This window comes from Podarcis gaigeae (assembly GCF_964106915.1).
Source record: "Podarcis gaigeae genome assembly, chromosome: 7".
In the NCBI taxonomy this organism is placed as follows: domain Eukaryota; kingdom Metazoa; phylum Chordata; class Lepidosauria; order Squamata; family Lacertidae; genus Podarcis; species Podarcis gaigeae.
Window position 1 is genome coordinate 62,382,035 of NC_139683.1, and position 26,015 is coordinate 62,408,049.

Genomic DNA, 26,015 nt, shown 5'->3' on the forward strand with positions numbered 1-26,015 from the left:
TCGGTGCTGGATCTCAGTGTGGGAAAGGATCAAATGAAAGGACTTTCCTGTGAAATCTTGCACAGCAATGCTTAAATGGGAAAAGAAACTGGAGCAACAGCCTGGGGTGGGGAAACACTACAAAACAGCTCTAAGTTTATTGCATAGTGCAGCTCAGCAGTTCTTCCTGCAGTCAGGTGTAGATAAAATCACTTCTAGATGCAATAGATCTACATCTAAGATTGTTTGTAGGTGTTCTTCTCCGTAGCAGTTGGCTGGGTAGTCAGCAGCATCTCTATAGCTTGCTGAGGGGGGTGAGGCTGCTGCAAACACACTGGCTGAGCCAATGCAATGTGGCCTTTGATGGGTTTGCACCGCACCACCACCCCTCCCAGTAAGCCACAGCAGGGCTGATGATAAGGTCAGTGGCGGGCAGTCGGGCAACTGCTGCTGCCTTGCTGACCTCTAGTGGTTTTGCTGATCCATTGCTTTTTAGCCCTCTATAAAGGATGTCTATTGAGTTTGTTTAGGTAACTTATAGGGAAGAGGTTTTGTTAAAAGAGAGTTGTTAAGTAGTGGCAAAAGCGAATGCATACAAAACCAGAATTTCTCCAGCATGATACCATGTATTTCAAACAAATGCATCTGCCATGAGTTTCTCTGTGTAAGTCCAGGAGCACATTTCTGTTCTTCTCAACTGTCAATCTGTTTTCTGGGCTTCCGGAAGAGATTTCTCTGTGGATAATGAATGCATTTTCTCCCTAGGTGTGACATTTTAAGTGCAAACAGAGAAAAAAACAAATCTACTCCATTCTGTTGAGTATGATATTCTACAGCCAGCACCAGTATGTTATAGCAGTTGCCATAACACCAGCTTGATGAAGGCTAGTATTCAATTGGGGTTGCATCAGTTGTTAGTCCTGTTCAGGGTAGACTCATTAATGGCTCAGGTCCATTGATTTCAACAGGTCTACTTGATGTGAACCTTAGTTGGATACAGCCCCAAGTATGTTTATTTTGTGAGGAGAGATGATAGTACATTAGACAAAAGCCTTTGGAAAAAATACTGGATAAGGATGCACTATCAATAGTGGAAACTGTTAAAACAGAAGTCATGCTGTTGTATGCTTTTTAACTGCAGGAAAAAGAACTTTGGCTATGGCTAAAAACATTCAAATCTACTTAGAAGAGGATGGCCCTAATTTTGATTACTTCTGTTTTTCCTTCCAGACATATCGGAAAAGACCTTCAAGAACCAATACAAAAGAGGCCTTTCTAGTAACAGAAGTGAAGAACGGGTTCCATAAAGACTACATAATGGCAGCTAATGGTGCTCTGAACAAAAAAGCACAATAAGAAATATATTTTATTATACTGTAGTGTACAAAATCCTTCCTCTTTTTTTTTTTTTTGCTAAAGCCCCCCCAAAACACGAGTTGACCAGGCAGTTGTGCACAGCTTTAGTATGAGATTTGACTCTGTTTCCTTAATGTTTAGCAATTTTTACTCCCTTGTTTAACTCACGATTGATGACTTGTTTTTAACAACATAGTTTCAAGTGTTTTGATAAATATCTCCATCGAAACGGTGAGGACATGCTGTCTCTTTCACCCAGCCAAAACAAAGCCACATTTTGTAAATTTTAATCATGGGCAGAATGCCTGACAAGAGTTGTTCCTTGGGATGATGGTTTGGGGTGGTGGTGCTTTGAACAAAATCCTACCTATTGAAACCAGCGGCAGGTTCACAGGTATTAGTTGTGCAGACATACAGAGTATATAATCTCTGTCTTAGGAAGAAGTGTGTGTTTTAGTATGGTTGCATGGTGACACTAAATTTGTTTCCCTCTTGGATTCCAGGAAAAAAGTGACTTGTATACTAAAAAACTTTGTTATTATCTTCATGGGGATAAAGAGAGGTAGGAGGATTACTCCTATTCCAAGTTCTAGCAAGAGGCAGTGTAAGGTGCTCCAGAATTTCCTCCAACTTCACGTGCCAACTAAGAACACCTGAACTGCATTGTTCACCCTGAAACCATCCAAATGCTGGTGTACCTGCTGCCAGCCTTTAAAAATGTGCTGCAACAGGTATACCAGCTGCAGATCACCTTGCAGAAAATGTGTTGGGGCATAACCCGTTATGATAAGCAGCAGTCGGTCACCTGACAGAGCCGACTGCAACCTTGCTATTGTCTCCCCCCCCCCTTCATAATGCTTCCTTGGCTAACCAAGAAAGGTATGGTTTATATTCAACCCCCCCCCCGGTTTTAAATCTGTGTGACTGCAGAATACAAGTTCACTAGATGCACCATAATATGCTTCCTATGAAGCAATAAGGTGGAAACCAGGAAGAGGGGCTTGTTTACAGGCAGGCATCATTATTACTGCAGCACAAAAGTACACAGCTGATAAGACTTTTAAGGCAACCCTATACAGGTTTGCTGAGAAATAAATCCTACCCATTTCAATGGGACTTAGTGTCCTGCATGAGGGATTGCAGCGTCAGAGTTTTAGCATTAAAATATGACAAGTCGGATCACTTGCACCACCAGCAGCCCCTGTTCTGAAAGCTGAACCCCTACTTCATGAGCTTTGCACCTTCTTAATTTCTTGCTGTGGGTCCACAAAGCCCACATGCTTGAGCTACCTTCTCCGACATTTAAGTGCTTCTCTCTCTACTCTATTCTAGCAGCCACCATACCTGTTTTAGGTGTGGTCTGTTACCAGCAGATTAAGCCTGTTCGCCACTCGGATGCTATGGCTTACCGTTACAGTGGTAAGAAGCTAGATTCTGCCACACATAAGTGTCATCAAAGCATACAGTCCCCTTTCAAACAGTTTTATATTGTGGGACACTTAACATTTGCTGCTGATGGACATTGGTAGTGACAGAGGTTGGTTTAATGCAGCTTTTATTCCCAGTATGAACCTAAGAAATTCACCCTACCAAGCAGCTGCTTGATTCTGTACTATGACAAAACATCAGCAGGAGGAAGCAGCACTGCAGCTAAGACAGCTCAGCCTTGCTGCCTGCAGTTGGCGTAAGAAAAACACTTACCATTCCACACATCCATTATTTCATTCCCATGTTGGCCACCCCTCTCCCAGTTGGTGCAAGCAAGACCGGCCACCTTAGACAATTTGGCACCCTAACTTTGTACGACTGATGGCTCCAAATGTAATCGGCACACATTAAAACCTGGAGGCAGAAGTGTTGGGGAAAGGAAAAAATAGTTGTGTCTGGAGTCCAGGTGCAGGACACAACAGAATCCTAAAAGCTCAGCATCAGCACAAGGACTATGACCCTGAGCATGTTTACTTGCAAATGATTCTCACTTAAATCAGTAGGACTTACTCTGGGGAGAATAAAAGCTTTGCTAGAAGACCGGGGGGCGGGGGGGGGGCGCAGCAAATATATGCACCATGCCTTTATGAAGGTGAACTGTTGCCACTGATGGGTAAAAACAGTATCACATTGGGTGTAAGAAAATAAGATTCATCAAAGCACCCTAAGCATTTGATTCTTAGAAACCATAAACCTTTAGGAATTCAAGTGGAAGCCAGGAAGCAATGACAATTTCCCCCTCTAGAGGGTAGTACACACAGCACTACATGAAACCAAATGACCACTTGAGTGTTGCCAGAAAGATCCTTGACGTGACTAATTCCTTGCCTCTATTTTACTCAAATAAAATCCACTTGAATTTAGAGTTCTGGCATAGAAATTCTCACCAGCATTCCATAATGCCTGAAGCAATCCCCATCTGTGTGAGGAGCAACCTACAGATATGTAACCTGCTGAAGCCGTGATGGGTGCTTGAGTCCTTCATCTCGGGGAGACATGGTTCCACTTGACTTCCAACACTTGATGACTGCTGAAAACAACTCTTGGAACAAACAGGTGTTTGAATTTTAACCTGAGACAGACACACTTTTAATCCAAACAGAGCCTGAAAACCTTTGCGTCGGGATGTGAAATTCATCCAAAAATGACAAGCCATTCCGAGGAGCTCTCAGATCTCCTGGTATTTGTTAGTTCAGGTATGAGAGTTTACTGTGCAGCGAACATTCAGCAGGGGTGGCTAACCATTGCTGGTGTTGCTGAAGCCCCAACTCCCATCCAACTTGGCCAGGCTGGCAGGCACTGGAGGCTGTTGGTAGTGTTAGCAACTGCACACCTCACCCCTGGGTTTAAAGGGTTTTTGTTCCATTTTTTAAGGATGTGCTGGGGGGGGCAGGGAAGGGGAGGAACATTGCCTTACTCAATCTTTCAAAGGGCTGAAAAATACACTGTAGATTTAAAACCACTTGATAAAATCGTAATCAGGTACATGTCTGAATACGCAAAAACTAGTAACATGCTGCTATTTTGAACAACCATCAGGATAACAACTTCTGAAATTATTTTCCTGTATCAGTGTTTGCTGTTGAAAATAAAACACGTTTTACAGTCAATGCGTTTTGCGGGCTTCTGTTCTTGCTATGTGACAGTGCAATAGCTTGGAATATGAAAATACCCAAGATTTGGCATAACGGGGGTGGGGTAAGGGTGTTAATTGTTGTTGTTTTTTCAGCACTAAGTTGGGGGGTGGGGAGGAGCCACATTCTATCACCCATTACATGCCCTATTATATTCCCATTATATCCTGCCTCTCCCCATATAAACTGACCCAAACTCTTGTGCTCATCATCTGAGGCCCCTCTTCATGTGTCCCCTCCCCAAGAGGTCTGGAGTGTGGCAATACGAGAATGGGCCTTTTCTGCAGTGACACCCTGTTAGCGGAGGAGGTTCGTCTGGTACCTTCATTAAATATCTTTAGGTGCCAGGCGAAAACATTCCTCTTCAACCAGGCCTTTGGTTGATTAATATTGTACAGCCTTTTAAATGTGTTTGTGGGAGCAGGGGTTATTATTTTGATTATTTCTGTTTTAACTATTTGTGCTTTTACCTTGTATTTTTATCTTGTGAACCGTCCTGAGATCTTGCAATGAAGGGCTGTATATAAATCTAATAAATAAAATAAAATAAGTAATTTGGAAACTGCACTCTGTCAGGTAGAAGTGCAAGACAACTCATACCCATTTCCTTTTGAGGTGCTGATTAAATGTGAAGTCATAACCCCGCCCCTTAGTTGTTTTCTACCCATGTTGCCAGTATTATTAAAACCTGGCAGTTATGGCTATTAAGAACTGTGCTGCCCTATCTTCTGTGCTACACGAATCCCTTTCATGGGCACTTGAGGCAGGCAAAACTGAGCTGCAATTTGGGCCACACCAAGCACTGCTAGATGGAATCACTTGTGTCCAACAGACCACACTCTTCAAATACATTTCTTAATCTGTTAGTCCCTTAGACAAGTCAAGCAAGAGGTAAATCATAATAAAATAATAAAAAGAGTTTTCATCCAATAAGAAATTGGGGGGCGGGGACACTCAAACAATTGCTTCTTGTTAGGAGAAGGTTATCTTTAATTTGTGTTTACAAGATTTCTAACACAATTGGCTGCATATAAAATATAAACGACAGATAAGGATGGGAAGGAATAATATCAACTGAAATATCAGCTACGCTATGCATTTCACAAATTGTTGGCACCAGAAACCCCTCAACACTACCCCCTTGTGGGAAAGAGAGAGAGCAAAACTCATTTAAGCATCGAGTACGTATTAACAGACAACTGTTTATAGTTATGGATTGAAGGCATTGGTCCAGCATATTTTAAGAAATGATTCAGACACGTCAGCATTGATCAGAGCTCTTCGGGTCAGCTTAAATTAATTTAAATCAGTCGGAGGCAATGACAGAAGTCTTGCTTCTCTCCTCATGATCTTCTGCTTCCTCAAACTGTGGGGGAGAAAAAAAGCATGCAAAATCTATTAGTGCTTTACAGCACAGTCCTTACCTATATTCACCGAGTACTACTCAGAGGAGACCAACTGAAATACATGAACCTACGGCTTGTTAACTTCAATAGGTCTACTATGAGTCCCACTGCCACTGAATACCACCCTAAGTATTTTCATACATTTGGGACCAACGCATCACAGGAACAGCCAAAAGCCATTATGACTGTGGGAAGCCTCGTTCTACAAAAAATGACCGCGGCAAACCCTTTATGGAAAGGGATAAGGAAATAGTAGTACTCTCAAACTTACACCCAACCCATTAACTACACCAGGACTAAACCTTGGTTACAGGCTGCGATCAGTCTGAAGCCAAGCTTCAGATGGCATGCTAAAGCAAGCCACAGTTTATACCAAAGCAGCCGCCACCTCCTCTCAGGGAGCCTGTGGATTTGTCTCAAGGCATGGTTTGGCTCAGAGATGTACTGACTATAAATGAAGGTGTTAAACAGTTAAAGAATTGCCATCTTGCCTGCTCAATAAGAGCCTTTGCTTCTCCTTGTAGTTCCCAAGACTCACACCTGCTGTTCAGTATGCAATGTGTGGCAATCTGCCCAGCGACAGCCCTTACCTTTCTATTTGGGGCTGCGTCCTCCAGGTTCTTTGCTGCTCCTGCCAGCTCTGAATCCATGGACTGTATCCTATGAAAGAAACCAAAATGGGTATAGTTGAATTTGGTGCAGCTAAAGTTACTGCTCATTCTCCCCCAAGCTGCAGTCAAAACCCAGGGTGAAGGTCGAAGTGAGGAGGGAGGAAGGAAGGAAGGAAGGAAGGAAGGAAGGAAGAGAGGGGGGGAAACAGCTCATGATGCTGCCTGATGACATTGGTTGCCAATAGTATTAAGGCAGCTCTTTGTATGACGACAGCTGTAGCCTGGGATGGGCAACGCTGACATCTAAGACAGTGGTGGGCTGTTGAACACTGCACCCACTACATAAAGTGGCCCAAACATTTCAGCCTGATTGACCCTAAACTTTCTTCTCTGATGGAGTCTCCTTTCCCAACAGTTTATCCATGAATGCAAGGATGAGATCCTCAACAGTGGCCACATGGATTTTGGAGATCAGGGAAGGTTTAACCTTCTCCTCCTGCCACAAAGTCCTAACCATGAAAGAAACAGGGATGGGGCGGAACTACAGAACTAACCCCTACACAAGCCTCAATCCAAACAGGGGGGTGGTGTGTGTACCATGGCTATTACTTTTAAAAAGAAAGAAAACGACACCCTAAACCACATGCACAAGCAAAACTAAAGATGCATTTCATGTAAGACGCAACTTGGCCCTTAGCATCACCATTATCATTCCTCTTTTATACATTTTTTAAAAATAAAAACAGGAGCCAAGAAGCCGAGATTCGGAAAATGTTCTGTGGATTACTGGTTCTGCATGAGTTGGTTCTTTTTTTTTTAATGTCATTATATTATTTTTCATAAATGGCTTTTGAAATTGTGGTGTCGGATAAGGAAATTGACATTTACATTTTACACACAGGTTGTGCTGTAGGCTTGTTGCAGGAGGGGCATTCAGCTTCCCCAAACTTACAATTTATTGCGGCTTTGAGAATTGCCAGGGGGAATCCAATGTCCCTGGCAGCAGAAGCACATCTTTGTTCAAATAAAATAATCTGGAAAAGCATGAGCAGATATACACCCACCCACTCACTCCAGGGTGGCTGTGTGAAAAGAAAAGTACAGTAGAAGGAACACCCAGTCAACTGGGCTTGCTTCTTCCAGCTGTGCCATTTGGAGACACCATCAGTGATGTAGAGATGCATGCGCTAAAGTACCCAGAAGATAGCAAGCCCAACAGATGGAGGAAAACAGTGCACAATTTTTTAAGCGGTGCACATTGGACAGACAGCAAGATGATAAATACCTCTGCATTTGACGAATACAAAAATTGTTCATTTTGCTGTTGAGTTTGCTGGATTGCTTAGTCCAAAATTCCTGAAACAAACATTCTCAACGTGAGTCGTTAAATCAATCCACAGACAACAAATAAAATGGAAAGGAAATACACACACCAAAGTATCCTTCTCAAGGTTTGAAAGAAACTGAGTTTTCTTCTCGAGATTGGCAAGTTCCTGGGTAACTGTCTTGTGGAAGTGTTCCAGTTCATTCAGCCTGTTGCGGACAAACATAAGTCATTTTACCGCTTCAGGAAAGCAGCATTTGACACTCATCTCACTAATGAGAATTGACAGAGCTGGGGGGAAAGATGTGAACACAATATGGAAAACAGTATAAGGAGAACCATCTACTACATCAGGCAGCTGGCTTGCAGCTAGGTCCTTTGACATTGTGACGTCCTGATGGACACCTCTTGGGCTGGACTAGTAAAGCAAGCCTAATAAAATGCAAGACACAAGCTGGAAAACAGTTTTCATTGATTGAGATAAGGGAGGAAGCAGCTTAGATTACAATGCTCCCAGGCCTGCTTCATTAGCCCTAGGAAAACCTCTGTACCAAAAGAATAGACATCTTCACTTCAGTGAACAACACGGTACAGCAGTCTCTTCTTGCAAACCTCCTGCATTTGTACCAATAACAAGTCACATGCATGATAAGACTTGAGGCTTTTGACAGCAATTACTGCAGAAGAGATGCCACACAGTTATTTGATGGATGCCACGTACCGGCCCTGGTGAATCTGATTCAATAATGCCAAAATATGCCGTTCAGACGTCCTCAGAACGTTTTGGGTATAAATCGCCATCCTCTTGTACCTAGACTAGTCACAATGCCAGCAAATTAGAATGGGGAAAATACTTGGAACAGGTGAAGATACATGTTGAAATATTCATGCCAGTCTGTAAGCAACCCGTGGTGCACTTAAAATAAGCATGATGTTGTAAATTATTAGTTACCCAAAACGTTTTCTTCAATACGTGTGTGAAGCTTTCAAACGCAGCAATGACCTCCGAATCACCAGCTCCTTCCTCAAGTATTTTGGAGAAAAATACATCTTCCTCTAACTCTTCTAAATTATGGCCTGCAAGAAAGACACACCACACACACACACACACACACACACACACACACACACACACACTATAAGAACTTTGTGTATGCTCAGTATCTTGGGGAAATCACTACTAAACTGCAGCATATTTTAAAGGAATACTCTGGAAGCATTACAATGTGTTTTGCTGTCCTGGGCTTCTTTAGAAGGAAGGGCAAGATATAAATTTAGTTAATTAACACTCTCTCTCTCTCTCTCTCTCTCTCTCTCTCTCTCTCTCACACACACACACACACACACACACACACACACACACAGCAAAACCACACGGCACATCAAATCTAGCTTGGCCACCTTTCCAGAGAGCAACTGATAATAAAAGCCAATCACAGAGTACATTAAAAAAGCCTCAAGATCAATGGCTGCTAGAAGCCAGAGTTACTATAAAAACAAAGGAGAAACCTCTGCAGTGGAATGTTCTGGAAAACACAGGTAGATCTTCACTGTCAACAAAACACAGGAAGTAGGGGAATTAGGAAATGTGAAAGGAATTCAATTCAGTACAGCTGCAGCAAAGGCTTGCTGGTTTCTGTTTCAAAGTAGTCACCTTCCCGAGTCTCCTCTTCCATCTCCGGGGAGTTGAAGAGTTTTCTTGGTACAAAAGGAATGGTAGGGGAGCACTCATCCCTGGGCTGCCTCCTGGTGAGCTTTGAGTGCTTTCCACTGGTACCAGCTGACAAATCTAGCAAAGACAGAATCCCAAGCCTATTTCTTTGTTGCTGGAGGTTCTTATAAGGCTTTGCTTGCTGACAGACGAATGCTAACATGCATTCTCCTTGAATTAAGTCCCAAGGGACTTCAGTGAAACTTCTCTGTTAAAGCAAACTTAGGTCCATACCATGATGAGATTCCAAACTTTCGCCACCTGGAAGCGTCTCCACCCCCATCGTTCAGCCTGGACACTGAGGTCCACCTCTGAAGGTCTTCTGGCGGTTCCCTCACTGCGAGAAGTGAAGTTACAGGGAACCAGGCAGAGGGCCTTCTTGGTAGTGGCGCCCACCCTGTGGAACGTCCTCCCACCAGATGTCAAAGAAATAAACAACTATCCAACTTTTAGAAGACATCTGAAGGCAGCCCTGTTTAGGGAAGTTTTTAATGTTTGTAGTTTTATTCTGTTTTTAGTGTTCTGTTGGAAGCTGCCCAGAGTGGCTGAGGAAACCCAGCCAGATGGGCGGGGTATAAATAATAAACTATTATTATTATTATTTGCCTTGCAGTAGTGGTGGCTGCTCATATCCCTGGGCTCAGGATACTGTAAATGAGGGGGTTGAGGGTTAGAGACCCTTCTTCTTTACCTGAAAACTTCCGCTTGGATTTGGAGACTTCATCTTCCATGGGCAGAGTGCTAGAAGCAGCTTCATGTTTCTAAGAAGAGCAAAACCAAGACAATGCGGCAACTGCAGTATGTAAAAAAAAGGCATATGATATCCCCATGCAGTCGTACCTTGGACGTCAAATGTTTGACTTCCAAAGCTCCTGCAGCCAATAGGAAGCCGCAGAAGCTCTGTCTGACGTTCAGCTTCCAAAAGTAGTTTGCAAACCAGAACACTCACTTTTGGGTTTGCGGCATTCGGGAGCCAAAACGTTTGAGAACTAAGCTGTTCGAAAACCAAGGTACGACTGTATTACAACTGGGAATTACAAAGTAAGAAATAGTGCAAAGCAGTGAGAAACTTATTTTCATTTGCCACAGCACAACCAATTTGGGGACTTCTTCAGGAGCAATCTGAAATCTTTTTTCAAATTCTGCAGCTTGTCCTCAAATTGCTTATCTGGCAAATAGTGCTACCATGATGCCAGGAAGACAGCAGCAGCCATTCATGTTGTTCCAGCTACCCTACAGAATTGAATGAAGTTTAAGATCGCTCCCAAAGAAGAAAGCTGTGTTTCGAAACATGCTGAGCCGCAGAAAATCTGTCTGGTGAGCACTTCTGAGATCAAGTTTCTTTTTGCATTCTTTCTGGTTTCTGTGGCTCTCTGTTTGTCGGTTTGCAAATAACAAGTGCAGCGTTTCTGTTTCCACACACACACTTTTATCTATATTTCACATGCAAACAGGTGAAATACCACAAATACATCACCCACACATCCAGTAACTGTACCTTGCTCGCTCCAGCTTTTGAGCTATTGGGCAAAAAGTGACTCGGCAAAGTGTCGTCCGCCATTTCCAAGTCATCTAAAAAAGAAGCAATTAATCTGTGAGATGCATCTGCAGGTCCTTGATGTCCACAGAATCTTGCCAAAACACAATAGCATGAAAGCGTCAATGAGAAGTGCTGCTCCATCTACCTAGAAGTCTGTATATCTGGACAGACAAGCCACTACCCAAAGGTTCCCCCAAATTCAGTCACATTTTGCTGTGACCACAGCCTCCCAAACCACAGATGAGGTGACAAACCTTTAACCACGCAGGACTTTGCACTACTGGGGGGGGGGGGGGAGAAGAATCACAGAATCGTTGAGTTAGAAGGTATGACAAGGCTTATCTAGTCCCACCCCCTCTGCAATGCAGGAATCTTTTTGCTCAATGTGGAGCTCAAACCCACAAACCAGAGATTGACAGGGTTCAGTCAAGCTAGGAGGGACTTGTAGGATGGAATGTTGTTTCCCCCACAACTGAATAAAACAATATAGTTATAGGAAACTAACATGCCAAGAAGGCTAGACTACAACTCTTCTCCTTGACATGCTATTTACTATCTGCAGGGATTTTTATTTTTATGTATGGAGAAAGTGTTTCACCTTTGAAGGTGACTCGGAATCTACAACTAATCCACAATGTGGCTGCTAGACTGGTGACTGGAAGTGGCCACTGGGACCCTATAACACTTAAAGGTCTTAAAGGATCTACATTGGCTCCCAGTACGTTTCCGAGCACAATTAAAGTGACCTTTAAAGCCCTAAATGGCCTTGCGAAAAGCAAAGTTATAGGGAACCAGGCAGAGGGCCTTCTCAGTAGTGTCACCCGCCCTGTGGAACGCCCTCCCATCAGATGTCAAGGAAATAAACAACTATCTGACTTTTAGAAGACATCTGAAGGCAGCCCTGTTTAGGGAAGTTTTTCATATTTGATGTTTTATCATGTTTTTAGAATTCTGTTGGGAGCCGCCCAGAGTGGGGCAGCCCAGTCAAATGGGTAGCATACAAATGTTGTTGTTGTTCCATTGTGTAAAGCCCCTAAGCAAGACATAGGCTTGCCAGCTCATATGTTCTGAGAAACAGGCCTTAGAAACAGACTTTAGGATTGTGCTATGCAGATGAAGGAGGAGGTACAATTCTGAGAGACTGGGGGTTGCCATGGCATGGGCTTTCCCCATTGCTGAGAGACTTCCAAGTCCTTTCAAGTGAATACAGGCCCCCTTCAGTCGTTACCACTCCACACTCAGCACTCAGCAGCATCCCTAGAGGCTAGCCAGGTTGGCCCCTGCCAGGAGCCCAAGCCTGGGGGGAGGGGTGCAAGAGGAAAGGCAAAGAGAGCTGGTGGTTGCCAAGGGACAGAGTGGGTACCAATATAACTCCTTGCCAAGGACACAAGAGAGCTAGCTATATCTCTGTCCACATTCAGAACTTAATACAGTGCGATCGCAATTTACGCTGATTTTACTTACACAATCATATGTTTACGCACTTGGCTGAAAAATAAATGAATGAAAAGGGGGTGGGAAAGTGGAGGAGGGATGTTGGAAGGGGCCATTCAAGATTCTGCAGGAGTCTCCAGAGCCCAGTAAATCAAGGCGGGGGGTTTAAAAAGCTCTTTCTGCACTGGGGTTTTCTGCCTTTGCCTCGCTTTCCGGGCTCTGGGGAACTCCACAGAGATTTCGTGGGATGTCAGACGGCCCTGCGAGATCTTGTGGGAGCCTCCCAAGACCTTGCAGAGCTCATATGCGACTTCACCAGAGCCCAGTAAGCAAGATGGAGGCCTTAAAAACTCACTGTTTTGGTCTGGGGGCAAAGGCCCGCTCAGCATGCTGACTTCAGTCAGGTAGGGATGGTTGCACGGGGGCAGTCCTGGAAGCTGTCCTGACTTAATGCAATTTTGCTGTAATGCACGAACCCCCAGAACGTGACCCCCCCATAAGTTGTGATGACACTGCAATGCCTACTGAGGACTCAGCTCTCAGTCAAGGCAAGAACTACTAAGAGAGGATATAGAGCAAAGCTTATGCTTTCCAGAGATCCACTGGCTTATCTTTTCCTCTCAAAACAAAAGCCCGAGAATCGCAGAGATATATGGTATATTAGGGGGAACCACCTACTGTCTCTAACATGCGATATAGGGGTTGAGGAAACGATTGGTGGCTGCATTGCAGCAAAGTCATACAGCTCTGTGCTTGGCTCCATCCTTTGCTCCCCGCTTGGTGAACTCCCCACCTGGAAGAGAAGGCAAAGGCAACAAGTCTATTATGGGAGAAAGGTCTAGCAGCAGAGTATTGAATGTGCAACCCAGGCTCTTAAGAAACAAGAGTTATCTACCCGTGTAGCTCATGGAACATACTCTTCTGGGAAGGTCGCAGAGCTCACTAGTGGAGCAGATACGTTTTATGCAAAAGGTTCTAGATTCACCATCATCTACAGGGCTGGGATTGATTCCCGTTTCAAACTCTCTAGGGAGATAATCTGCTTAAACAATACTGAGTGAGGCAGACCCATAGAATAAAGCTTCTGCAGTAGTAAGAAAGAAATCAAGTTAAATCTCACTGTGAGAAAGCGTTTTGCAACCCCCTCGTTTCATATCATCACTGACATACATGGATGAGATATAGACATGTGTCCGAGACTCTTTAAAAGGTAAAGGTAAAGGTACCCCTGCCCGTACAGGCCAGTCTTGACAGACTCTGGGGTTGTGCGCCCATGTCACTCAAGAGGCCAGGGGCCAGTGCTGTCCGGAGACACTTCCGGGTCACGTGGCCAGCGTGACATCGCTGCTCTGGCGAGCCAGAGCCGCACACGGAAACGCCGTTTACCTTCCTGCTGGTAAGCGGTCCCTATTTATCTACTTGCATCCGGAGGTGCTTTCGAACTGCTAGGTTGGCAGGCGCTGGGACCGAGCAGCGGGAGCGCACCCCACCGCAGGGATTCGAACCGCCGACCTTTCGATCGGCAAGTCCTAGGCGCTGAGGCTTTAACCCACAGCGCCACCTGCGTCCCCGAGACTCTTTGCTATCACTTTAAGTTTGATTAAAATTCAGCCATATTATTTCTAAGAATCAGAAACGGCACATGAAGATTTTCTTATGTAAGCAGATCTAGATGATTCATGAATGTTAGGCTTTCTGACACTGCAAGAGCCTGGTCTCAATAAACAAATATGAATATTAGAATTGAGCATTTCCTTACCTTCTTTCCATGGTGATCGCTGCCACTACTTGGGGAAGACAGTGGCAATACTAAGGGATGGAGGGGAAGACAAAAGGTATTCATTAAGAACAGCAGAAACACAAGGTAGCTTTTCTAATCTGCTAAAGGTAACAAACTAGAAATAATACTAATGAATGGCTCTTGGCAATTGAGTAAGGCTTCATAACCAAAAAAGAGGAAATAGACCAGTCTCCCCACTCCAACCCCCTAACACTAACTGGAACTTGAAGTATGGGTCCCCCCAACAAAATTCAAAATTTGGCTTTGTAATTCGGAATTTATGTGATGTGATTTAATTTGATGTGATTGGCCAGTTAATAAAAATTATTTTTTTTAAAGAAACCACTAACTGGAATGTGAACTACCAATCCACAAACTGTCGCATTTATACACTCTTTCAAGTCACACTTTGCATTCTTCCTGCTTTTCTTAATAATACAGTTATTTTAGCCACACCCAGACAGGGAATAATATGAAGCCTAGAGAGCCACAAGTATCTGTCATTACAGACTCTGGCCCCATCCACATTTACTTGGGTGCAAGTGCTGCTGAGGTTTTCAGGGCTCCTTTCCAAACCAAAACAGAATCTGGCTACATCTCTCATTTAGTCTGCATCAGGTGGCTAATTCAAAATTGTGCTGTATACCCCATTTTCACCTTTTAACTTGCTCCTAACCCTCTTCTTTTTCCGAGTATAGTCTGCGGATTTTGACACCAGCTTTTTCTGAGAGTCAAGGACCCAGCTTTTCTCATTCTCACTGTTGCTTGGAGTTTCTTGGTTGCTCTCTGAAGGGAGATTATTCCTGTAGCTGGCAGACTTGTAAAAAAAGAGGTGAAGATAGAAGTTAGTTCAATCTACCAATCTTTTGCAAGAAAGAATGGGGATGTCACAACAAAACAATTCAAATGCATAAATAATCTCAAAATCAACATTAAACACAGAACTAGCTTTTTAAAAAAAGTTATGCCGGCGACTCTAGTTTCAGACACAGTATTTCACAATACAGAGTGGGGGGGACCTTTCCAAGCAAAGGGCCTTCTCAGTGGTGGCACCCGTCCTGTGGAACGCCCTCCCACCAGATGCCAAGGAAATAAACAACTATCTGACTTTTAGAAGACATCTGAAGGCAGCCCTGTTTAGGGACGTTTATAATGTTTGAAGCTTTATTCTGTTCTTAATATATTATTGGGAGCCACCCAGAGTGGCTGGGAAGGCCCAGCCAGATGATGATGATGATAAATTATTCCAACTCAGAAGCCAATAAGTGCTCAAAAAGCCTTACGGCTGATCACACATTTCAAGAACTACTATTTCTTTCTGGATGCCTGACAACTATGCCCCATCCATTTCTGAGATCCCTATTCCCATTAAGACTTAAGAATGGGCCTTGTTACCAGTCTTCTCTTAGACTTGCTATGTTCAAGGTCTCCTTTGCTGGAACTCCTGTGTACAACACAAAAATCACGATGTTAAAGAGATGGCACGAGACGCTTCCAAAGGATTTAGGACAACTCTGCAAAGTCCTGAGTTACACATGCTTAGATACTGAAGGCTACAATTTTAGAAGTCTCCCAAGCTCAGCTCCCGCCCACACTTCCCTGCTAATTACAGCAACTTTACCTTCAGGTGTTAAAATATCCAGGCTGAGAGCCAGAAAGGGGGAATAGGTAGCCAACACAACAGCCTTAGACCTGATCCTGTGCTCCCAAGCATTTTTTTTCCCTGCCCACTGTATGCCCACAAGACACCTTTGACTGTGGCAGTGCCAAGCAAAAAATAAAGAGAAAACCAAGCAGGCACTCCAGTGCTGAGTGGGTGGAGAGGTCTGTCCTCTCGCATCATCAAAACAAGCACCCCCACCTCAGCTGTTCGGTCACTGCTAAATGGAAGATGTGAGCTGCAGGATCTTTATGTATGAGGAGGTATGCATGTGAATGTGTGAGGTTGCGACACCTACCTTGGGCTGCCAGTGATGGCGAAGGGAGAAAGTGGCCCTCGGGTTAGAGCAGTGCTTTCCCAAACTTGGATCTCCAGCTGGTTTTGGACTACAACTCCGATCAACCCAGTGTTGCCAGTGTGGTGTAGTGGTTAGGAGCGGTAGTCTCGTAATCTGGGGAACCGGGTTCGCGTCTCCGCTCCTCCACATGCAGCTGCTGGGTGACCTTGGGCCAGTCACACTTTGAAGTCTCTCAGCCCCACTCACCTCACAGAGTGTTTGTTGTGGGGGAGGAAGGGAAAGGAGAATGTTAGCCGCTTTGAGACTCCTGAAGGGGAGTGAAAGGCGGGATATCAAATCCAAACTCTTCTTCTTCTTCTTCTTCAACCCTAGTTAAGAAGACCAATGGCCAGGGATGATGGAGGCTGTAGTCCGAAAGCAGCTGGAGACCCAACTTTGGGAAACACTAGGTTTGAGCATCAGACTGGGGTTCCCAGATTCACATACTTGGTTAGCCGTGAAGCTCACTGGAAGACCTTGGGCCAGCCACTTGCTCTGCATAATCTAATCTTTTTATAAACTTATGTTTTTATATGAGCTGGAAGCCACCCAGAGTGGCTGAGGAAACCCAGCCACATGGGCAGGGTATAAATATTATTATATTATATTATATTATATTATATTATATTATATTATATTAATTATATTAATCACCCCTATTTTCATCAGATATTATTATTATTATTATTATTATTATTATTATTATTATTATTATTACCACCTCACAGGGTTGACCCAAACAAGCAGAATTCATTAAGCGGCAGCAGTGGTGGGTTGTAAGGGGTGGAGCCACACTCTTGGCCAGCAGCCCATAAAATCACAACACAAGCAGAATTTAATTCAGTCATGACAACACAGCGTTGGCTCTCACCCCAGAACCCCTTCCCATAATTTCAATGATCAAGAGCTCCTCAAGTAAGCAAAGGCTTACTACTCAGTGGAAGATTCCACACTGCTCAAATTGGATCACAACTAAAATACTCTTAAGTGTTTCAATCCCCACTCATTCCATTTCTCAGGCAGCATCTCTCTGATTTTGCTTCTCATTTCCAGCATCTCATCTGGATATACTTTCATAATTATATCTGTACAACAGCCCCAAGAGAATTTCAGTGCAAGATTCCAACTATACCTGGGTAAAGCAGCCTTCTGGACAAATACCTTTTGCTTCATTTCAGAGACCTGAAAACAAAGTGAACTGAAAATACATTCAAGGTTTTTTTTTGGGTTTGGTTTTTTAAAAATGAAAAACACTCCCAACCCCAGCACAATAATTCTACTAGGCCCTGTAGTGATCTCACCAAATTTCCTCCAAAGCTGCGTTTGAAGTCTCAGCTATGAATTCATTTCTAATTTACTACTGCCAGCAAGTAGCAAACCTAGGGCACAAAATCTTTCTCTTTAAAAAAACAACAACCAAATTCAGGGTGTCTGAGAAACACCACTAACTACTAGGTGTGTGGGAAAGGTGGAAGAGAAGGGCACAATTCATATTAACTATTCACGATATAATTTGTTCACCAAAAACTCTGTTCAAAACATTTCTCCAACTTAAGTGTCTCACCATCTCATGTGTGGCAGGATCAGACGTGTATTCGAATTCGTACGCATCCTTCCTGCAAAGTGAATGTTTCCAGATAAACAGAACTTTTTACTCCTGTAAAAATAACCTAAAAGCAGGATGCATTTTTACAGTCGCTATGAAAATTCAAAGATGGGCGGAGCTGCAGCCATAGCTTTCCAAATCAATGGCTGAACTCAGCTACCCCCTACCCACCTCCAGCATGATGGCCTCTTAGGACAACAGGAAGCTGCATATTGGACACACTATTAGTCCAGGCTTGATTTTGATTGACCAGAAGCGGTTCTCCCGGATTTCTGGTGGAAGATTTCCAAAGCATCTGCTGTCTAGTTCGTTTTAACTGGAAGCGTCAAGGGTTCAACCTGGAATTGTCTGCTTGCAAGGCATGGGCTCTCCCACTTCCTGCCCTTATGATTCTCGATGGACTGACATTTCTTGGGCTACATTTTTACATGGTCAACACCAGATTTAGGGTGGTGTGGGCGGACTGCCCACATAGGATGCCAAGCTGAGAGGGTGCAAAATTGAGACAATCCATAACTGAGAAGATCCATTTGTTTGTGCCAGATTTTGGCCTCCCTTAGGGCACCATGTTAGCAAAGATTACCAAAGTCCACCACAGTCACATAGGGATTTATACCAATTTAGTGCTTCTTGGTATCATTCATACCAGGCCATGGCAGATTCCTGTGGGTTTCTCTGATGTGCAAAATACTTCTTCTCACTTCACAGAGAACGAATATGGATAATTTGTCAACCATGAGAAATGAACATGAAAAATCACCTCATGAAATGTATTAAAAAAGTTAAGGTAACCTCTGATCCTTAGGAGCTACTTTAAAAATATTATACTTCTGCCATGAACAGAGTATTGTGGATGTTTGAAACAGAATTACTTGCCCTTAATCAGTGGATAATATGTAAATTTAAAAAATTTGCCCCGTCTGTTTAAAACAGGGGTTGGCAAAGTTTTTGTGGCTTGGGCCGGTTCATGGTCCCGCAGACGGCATGGTGGGCTGGAGTGTGTGTGCGCACACATGTAAATACTATTTCCTTCGCTCCTTCTGGCACGGAGGCGGCGTGTGCAGTTTCCCATTGGCTGCAGGAGCTTCCTGCAGCCAATGGGAAGCCGGCCAGTGTCGTGGAAGGCGGTCCCTGCTCTGCTCCACGCTGGTTTGGTGCAGTGCATGGGAGCTGACCGACCGGGTGGCAGGGGTCCATGGGCCAATTAAATGACCCCCATGGGCTGCTTGTGGTCCATGGGCCTTAGGTTATCAACCCCTGGTTTAAAACATACCAAACAAAACTTCCTTACTTTGCCTCTGTGATCTGTCTGGCTGAACTTCTGACGGCATTTGTCTTCTCCAGCAGAGTATCCTGGAAAGGAAACATGGAGAGTCAAATAATCACAGATTCAAGAATGGGAACCTAGTCTGCTTTGTTTTAATTAGAAGTGGGTATAATGAAACAACAGCAATTACCTCACACCAGTAAAGGTAAGTCTCTTGGGTTACTTTTTAGAAAAAAAGAATACTACCGAGCAAAGTAGGGCCAGTTATCAAAGGGAATAACAGTGTTTTAACTGTCAGAAATCAATTATATACAATTTCTTCCATTCCAGCTCACTGCACATTTACATACAGTGCTAAGCCCCGCCCCCGTCAAACCTGTCAAAAGGTGAGGTGCAAGTCCCTTAAATAAGTAAAAAAATCAATAAGCTAATCAAGTGAAACAGAACACAAGCAAAGAATTAAAACCTTTGGAACCTGCTAAGAAAACCAAGTTTAAAAATGCAAGTTACCTTCACTAAACCCGTACTGTTGCAACTGGGTGAAAGCTTTAAATCCACGTCTACGGGAAATGCTTGTATACCTTGCAGTTGGGATTCGCCTTCAATGCCTGGCTCACTAAAAGCAGCAGAAAGAATGACAGGCAAGAATTATATGCCAGAGCTGTCATCCCAAGGCCAACAGAACCAAATAGCATCTGTGGAAAGTTCGCTTAAATGTCAGTCCTAACACAAATTTGCTGGGAAGGAAGCCCAGCCAGTTTCAGTGGGATTTTTCTCTGAAGTAAAGATACTTAGGTCCAATATTATTGACTTCCAAATAGGGCAACACACAAATGTACATTCTTTTTTATTACAACCTCCCTGAAGTAGGTTAGCTGAGGGAGAGTGACCATGCTAAGATGCCTTGTAATTTTTCCTGTACAAAGCACAAGTTTAAAAAACTGGGGCCCCCATGACACTTTCTATATAAACTGATGAAGCTGCAAAGCAGTCAGATGGACCATCAGACAACTGAACATTCCACAATAAAACTGTCTTTTAATAGAGATCTCTACGGCTGCACTTACACAGCCCTATCCTTTCGTCTCTGTGGAGAGGCATTTGATGCACTTGTCTTCAATGGCGGAGTTTTCAAAGCATTTGTTCCAGAAACTGCACCTACATCACCAGAAGCTTTCAATTGAAAAAGGGAGAGAAAACTAAATCAGCAGAGTTTATAAACATTAAAATGCCATGCAGGGCTAGAAACCCAACCCTAAATTCATTCACTTTCTGAACAGGTCCTACTGGTTTAAATAATAAGTAATCATACACAGCCTGCAATCTTAACCTCATTTATCTGGGAGCAAGCCCCATTGAATTAAGCGGGACTTGCTTTTGAGTAGACATGGTTAGGATTGAGGCCTTGGAACAGGAAACAGCAAGAACCATTCTGACCTTGACTGTCATTTTGTTTTCCTGTCAGTTGACTCTCTCTAGTTGCAGTGGCATCTGCAGGAGCAATGGCTTTCTGCTAGAAAGAAAAAGGTAGTGGATGAGCATCAACAGAGTACATTTATAAACGTCTGTTTGGGAGATGTAAGAAAATAGATATTTACACCAGTTAGAAATGTATTTTTTCAGGCTAGACATGGAAACAGGCTTTTAAGCAGACTTGCCTTTGGGCAAAATCAGCGAAGTCCTACATAACAAGATTTTCTTCTTCTTTCAGGTGATGAATAACTAATACAAGGGATGCGGGTGGCGCTGTGGGTTAAACCACAGAGCCTAGGACTTGCCAATCAGAAGGTCGGCGGTTCGAATCCCCTGCTTGGTCCCTGCTCCTGCCAACCTAGCAGTTTGAAAGCATGTCAAAGTGCAAGTAGATAAATAGGTACCACTCCGGCAGAAAGGTAAACGCCGTTTCCGTGCACTCCTCTGGTTTGCCAGAAGCGGCTTAGTCATGCTGGCCACATGACCTGGAAACTGTACGCCGGCTCCCTTGGCCAATAAAGCGAGATGGGCGCCGCAACCCCAGAGTGGGTCACGACTGGACCTAATGGTCAAGGGTCCCTTTACCCTTTACCTTTAATTATTATTAACTATTACAGTGGACGCTCGGGTTGTGAATATGATCCGTGCTGGATGCACGTTCGCAACCCGCAGCGGCGCGTCTGCGCACACACAGGTTGCGATTCGGTGCTTCTCCACATGCTCGACCGCCGAAACCCAGAAGTAACCCGTTCCGGTACTTCCGGGTTCTGGTGGTCCATAAACCAAAAAAACACAACCTGAAGCATCTGTAACCCAAGGTATGACTGTACTACTACTACTATTTGTACCTCGCCCATCTGACTGGGTTGCTCCGGCTACTCTGGGTGGCTTCCAACAGATTTAAAAACATAATCAAACATTAAAAACTTCCTGTCACAGGGCTGCTTTCAGATCTCTTAGGAAAACTGTGTCATTGTTTATCTCCTTGATATCTGACAGGAGAGCGTTCCCCAGAGCGGGAGCCACTACCAAGAAGGCCCTCTGCCTGGTTCCCTATAACTTCCCTTCTCACAGTGAAGGAACTGTCAGAAGGCCCTCAGAACTGGACGGTGGGGGTAGAGACATTCCTTCATATATAAAGGGCCAAACAATGATGTGTGGTAGCATTTGTATAGACTTACTGGGAAAGCTAACCAGGATAAACAAATATTATACTGCTAGCAGGTTCACACCTGGCTTTGCTCAGGAATTCTAAGAAACCCCCCAAAATCAGCACTGTTTTGAAAGGTTCGGGCCATAGATTTGTTTCAAAATGGCTCCCACTGTATCCAAACATAGATGAAAACCTGTTCCTTGATCTCAGGAACCATCATGCAAAATTGAGGCATACAAATGCATATCAAACAAACAACTTTCCGAAATATATAGTGAATTAATTATCAAGATCCTCCTCCCTCCCCCATCTGTCCCAACAAATCCTGTTGGGGTTTTTATTTGCCACCCTCTTTGCAGCAATGTACTTTTTTGGGAACTTTTAAAGTAACTCTTCAAACAGTAACACTCCAACCCCATTTAGGTCACCTTGCTTCAGCTCCTGCAGTGCTTCTTCTGACACACAGCAACTTTCCCCAACACCTTCTTTATTTTCTCAGTTCCTACCATTTTACCTCTCTCGTTCATATATGGCTGCTGAGTTGACAATTTTACAACAGCTGTCAGCTGAGGACATTATGAGGGTTGGGGATACTGGATTTTGATGAGTAGTTCATAGAATGGAATAACAGAATTGTAGAGTTGGAAAAGACCATGAGGGTCATCTAAGTCCAACCTTCTGCAATGCAGGAATCTTTCTGCCCAACAAGGAGCTCAAACCCACGACCCTGAGATTAAGAGTCTCGTGCTCTACCGACTGAGCTATGATGTCACATGGCTCTATGTAATTTTGTATTCACTTGTATTCAGCAGCAAAGGAAAGAACAGAAAGCTGGGCAGCCAGCAACTGCAACAACCCCATCTGGCAAATGTTGTCCCCAAATATGCTCACGGATGTAGCTGCAACCGACAGTAATGTTGAAATGTTCAGTAAGGAATCTGAACCCTCAAGATCTTTTCTACTCTCCACATGTCTGCTTACCACTGTAAAAAAATGATAATAAAAAAAATCAGCAGTATAGACAAATTTTCTAGGCCAAACATGGGCATGCTGTTGTCCAAGGGTTCAAATGCATTTTACCACACACCCCAATACCTCCAGAAGCTGCCCCATTTTACCATCCTTCCAGAGTTCCCATTTTAAAATCCCTCTTTCTTTCCCCCAGCTTTTAAAAACGTTTCCCTCTTTCTATGCAGTTTCAGAAGTATCGGAAGGAGCCACATTTAATTTGATACAATATAAACTTTTTCATAATTGTATGGTTTGGTCAGGAAAAAACCTCAACCCCAGCTGTCTACCATTTATATGAAGTGTAATGCATATATGTGTGTGTGTGTTCTACATTCTATGTCACACTATAGTCTCAAACAGTGCTTTTTCCCCCAGAAAAAAGGTGCCAGAGTGCACTTTCCCCAGCAGACCCACTCCAGAGCTCAAAGAGGATAATCTTCGGGCTCTGGGTGTCTCCTTGCCAGCCAGAGGCTTGTTGAGGCTGTTCAGCTGAGGAGAGGGGAGGCTTCCATTCTGGATAGAAAAAAAAAGCCTGGTCACAAATGATTAATTTCACTTGCTTTCCAGCACTGTAGCTGTATTAGTTGGTTGTAGTAAGGAAGAAAAATACTTGACATGAACCCCACCAAACTCAGAATAGACTTGAACGAGGCTCTAAAAAGGTAGCTATGGTGAAAGCCAGGCATAGGCAAACTCTGGCCCTCCAGATGTTTGGGACTACAATTCCCATCATCCCTGACCATGGGTCCTGTTAGCTAGGGATGGTGGGAATTATAGTCCCAAACATCTGGAAGGCCGGAGTTTGCCTATGCCTGGTGAAAACTAAAGGAAGGAGGCATTTGTTCCAGATTAAGACTTTTTTTCTCCATGATTAGCTCTGGTGCCACCCATACAGCCCCTGATGTAAACATACTCAGGATGTAAACAGTAGAGACATGAAGTCTCCAACCACACACATAGACCCCTCACTTCTGGCCCCTCTTTGCCATGGTCCATCTTGACTTGTCAATGACTTCTTTATTGAGAAAACCGGCTCAGTCGGGCATGTTCAGTTGGGGTGCTTCGGATGCACAAACTATTTCTCTCATCAGAAACATTTGCACAAGCCATGTGTTTAAAAAAACACCCTTGACCCTAATACCCTGGAAGAGAGATGGCTCTTACTGCAAATGAAGCGTGGCGCCAAGACCAAGGGAAAGCCCAACCCAAATCTCAATTTACCCTTTGTTTAATTCTCCCTGTGAAGATAGGGAGGCATAACTCTAAAAAGGAATGCTTCTGGAATGCCAGCTGTGGAAAGGCGAAGGGGCAGCAATGCAATCCTCTCTTCTCAATCTCAGTGAACTCCGGTCGTGGAAAAAAACAAGGGCTGAATAAAAACAAGGGTTGTATTCTGTATGTGTTTATATCAATAAGTGTGTGTGTGTGTGTGTGTGTGTGTGTGTGTGTGTAATATTAAAAATAATAACGATGCTTCCACACTCAAGTCTCCTGAAGCAATAGCCAAGAGAGTGCAAGGAAGAAGCACACAACAGTTGTGAAATTAAACCAACACAAAAAGGGGGAAAGGCTAGAAAGAGTCCTCTTTTTTTTGCTAAAATTGCTGCTCTTGTACAGATGGGGATCTTTATATACAGGATATGGCAAAAGGTAAGATTGAGGATATTACATACATGGCTGAGACAGTTAATAGACTGTCAGTAAATTTACAGGCTGCCCTCCAGTACAAAACCTCTCAGGGTGATGAGCAACAACAAAAAAAGCATTCAGTACAAATCACAGAAGCAACAGCCAAAACCACAGTTAAAATCAGTAAATCTGTAAGACGCACATAATTGACCGGCTATTATAAAACATGCTGATCGCCTGAGCAAATAAAGACGACTTTGCACAGCACCAAAAAAGTAATCACAGTTAGCACCAGGCAATCTTCACTGGGATGCACCTGGAATTACAACCACAAAATGCCACAAGGAAGAGCATCCTCTCCTTGGGTACCAGATATCTAGAATCAAATGGCCGGAGGACCCAGGAAGACTACAATTAAGCATCACATCTGACTTGGATACTAATATTGGTGCATTCAAAAGACACTCACCTATTGTACTTTGCTGTGGCTGATCTCCACTGCAGTTATCGTCATCTTGGTCAAGCACTATCTGTTCAATTAAGTTATTGGAAAAGCAGAGTTTAATCCAGGAAAAGCACTCGCTCATGGATAAAAGTTGTAGGAAATGAAAAAATGCCTGCCAAGTTCAGAATCTGCAGCTTTCCAGTTTTGAATTTTGTTGTTATTATTAAGCAACCAGCCAATGCTTTATAACATGAGGCAAATGGAGCAGGTATTAGTTGTGCTTATTTAACAAATGACCTGAGCACTTGGCTGTTATATTAACGTCCATAAAGTGAACCAACATGACACACAAAATTCAAGACCACAGAAGGGTTCTGAACAAAGGTCAAATGAAGGGAGGGGGAGAAATACTTGCCATCACTTTATCGTTTCCCATTACATTGAAGAGCTGTGTCAACACATCAAACTGGTTATCAAAGTGAATTTGTATCTTGTTTACTTCTTTTTTGTTGATGGCCGTGGGATCCTTCAAGACCATTTTAAGAATCTTTTCTCCCCCTTCCTCTTTAGAAAAAAAGAAAAATGCATGTTTTCTAGAAGATGCCAACACTTTGTTCAAACAGCATAAATAAGGCACCACAAAGGCAGACCACAAAAACAATTGCAGCTGCAATAATGGTTTAACCTTTCTCCAAACCCAAAAAAACCTCATGGTGTATTTCCGTATCTGCTATCTTCCCCCTACATGTCAAAAGTTACCATTATTTGCCTATGGCAAGATGGCCGCTCCTGTCATCTACACAGAGTGGGATAACTAGAGAGAGCAGAGAGAGCAAATTCCAGAAAAAGGCTCTCTTGAATCTGAAGCCACTCATGTTTCCCCACAAAACACCTTAAGAATCTAAAACACTCTTCCTGTTTCACATCTCGATTCATACAGCGAGTGTCTATTTCCTGTCAACAGTAACTAAGATTTCTCTCCATTCGCACAAGCTCAGTTTACACATATACGTTTCCTTTGAGCGTATGAGTCTCACCTGTCAGACGATAGCTACTAACTGCTTCCTTTGCCAACCTCACCGACTCCCAAAGACCACCCTGAAAGGATATTTGAAGTAAAATTGTGTCCGTTATTTTAGTACAGCGAAGAGCAGCCAAGGGCAAAGGAGCT

At 43.6% G+C, this 26,015-nt stretch overlaps 2 protein-coding genes across 2 annotated transcripts in view; one reads left to right on the forward strand and one right to left on the reverse strand.

Annotated features, from left to right (window-relative positions):
• The window catches only part of ELOVL2 (ELOVL fatty acid elongase 2), a 47,554-nt gene extending 43,121 nt beyond the window's left edge, over positions 1–4,433 (forward strand). The window contains exon 8 of the mRNA XM_083747426.1: positions 1,210–4,433. Within this exon, the coding sequence (XP_083603552.1) occupies positions 1,210–1,335 (126 nt within the window). The 3' untranslated portion in view covers positions 1,336–4,433. The remainder of the gene's footprint in view (positions 1–1,209) is intronic.
• A 1,284-nt stretch (positions 4,434–5,717) lies between these two features.
• Positions 5,718–26,015, reverse strand: part of SYCP2L (synaptonemal complex protein 2 like) — a gene marked incomplete at its 5' end in the record, with an annotated part of 31,269 nt that continues 10,971 nt past the window's right edge. The window contains 21 exons of the mRNA XM_083749561.1: positions 5,718–5,823; positions 6,454–6,523; positions 7,760–7,830; positions 7,908–8,007; positions 8,520–8,614; positions 8,751–8,875; positions 9,453–9,587; positions 10,201–10,270; positions 11,008–11,081; positions 13,162–13,276; positions 14,243–14,292; positions 14,921–15,080; positions 15,659–15,707; positions 17,393–17,442; positions 17,825–17,876; positions 19,158–19,219; positions 19,644–19,749; positions 22,559–22,742; positions 24,869–24,925; positions 25,256–25,408; positions 25,882–25,942. Coding sequence (XP_083605687.1) covers positions 5,764–5,823; positions 6,454–6,523; positions 7,760–7,830; positions 7,908–8,007; positions 8,520–8,614; positions 8,751–8,875; positions 9,453–9,587; positions 10,201–10,270; positions 11,008–11,081; positions 13,162–13,276; positions 14,243–14,292; positions 14,921–15,080; positions 15,659–15,707; positions 17,393–17,442; positions 17,825–17,876; positions 19,158–19,219; positions 19,644–19,749; positions 22,559–22,742; positions 24,869–24,925; positions 25,256–25,408; positions 25,882–25,942 — 1,899 coding nt within the window. The 3' untranslated portion in view covers positions 5,718–5,763. The remainder of the gene's footprint in view (positions 5,824–6,453; positions 6,524–7,759; positions 7,831–7,907; positions 8,008–8,519; positions 8,615–8,750; positions 8,876–9,452; positions 9,588–10,200; positions 10,271–11,007; positions 11,082–13,161; positions 13,277–14,242; positions 14,293–14,920; positions 15,081–15,658; positions 15,708–17,392; positions 17,443–17,824; positions 17,877–19,157; positions 19,220–19,643; positions 19,750–22,558; positions 22,743–24,868; positions 24,926–25,255; positions 25,409–25,881; positions 25,943–26,015) is intronic.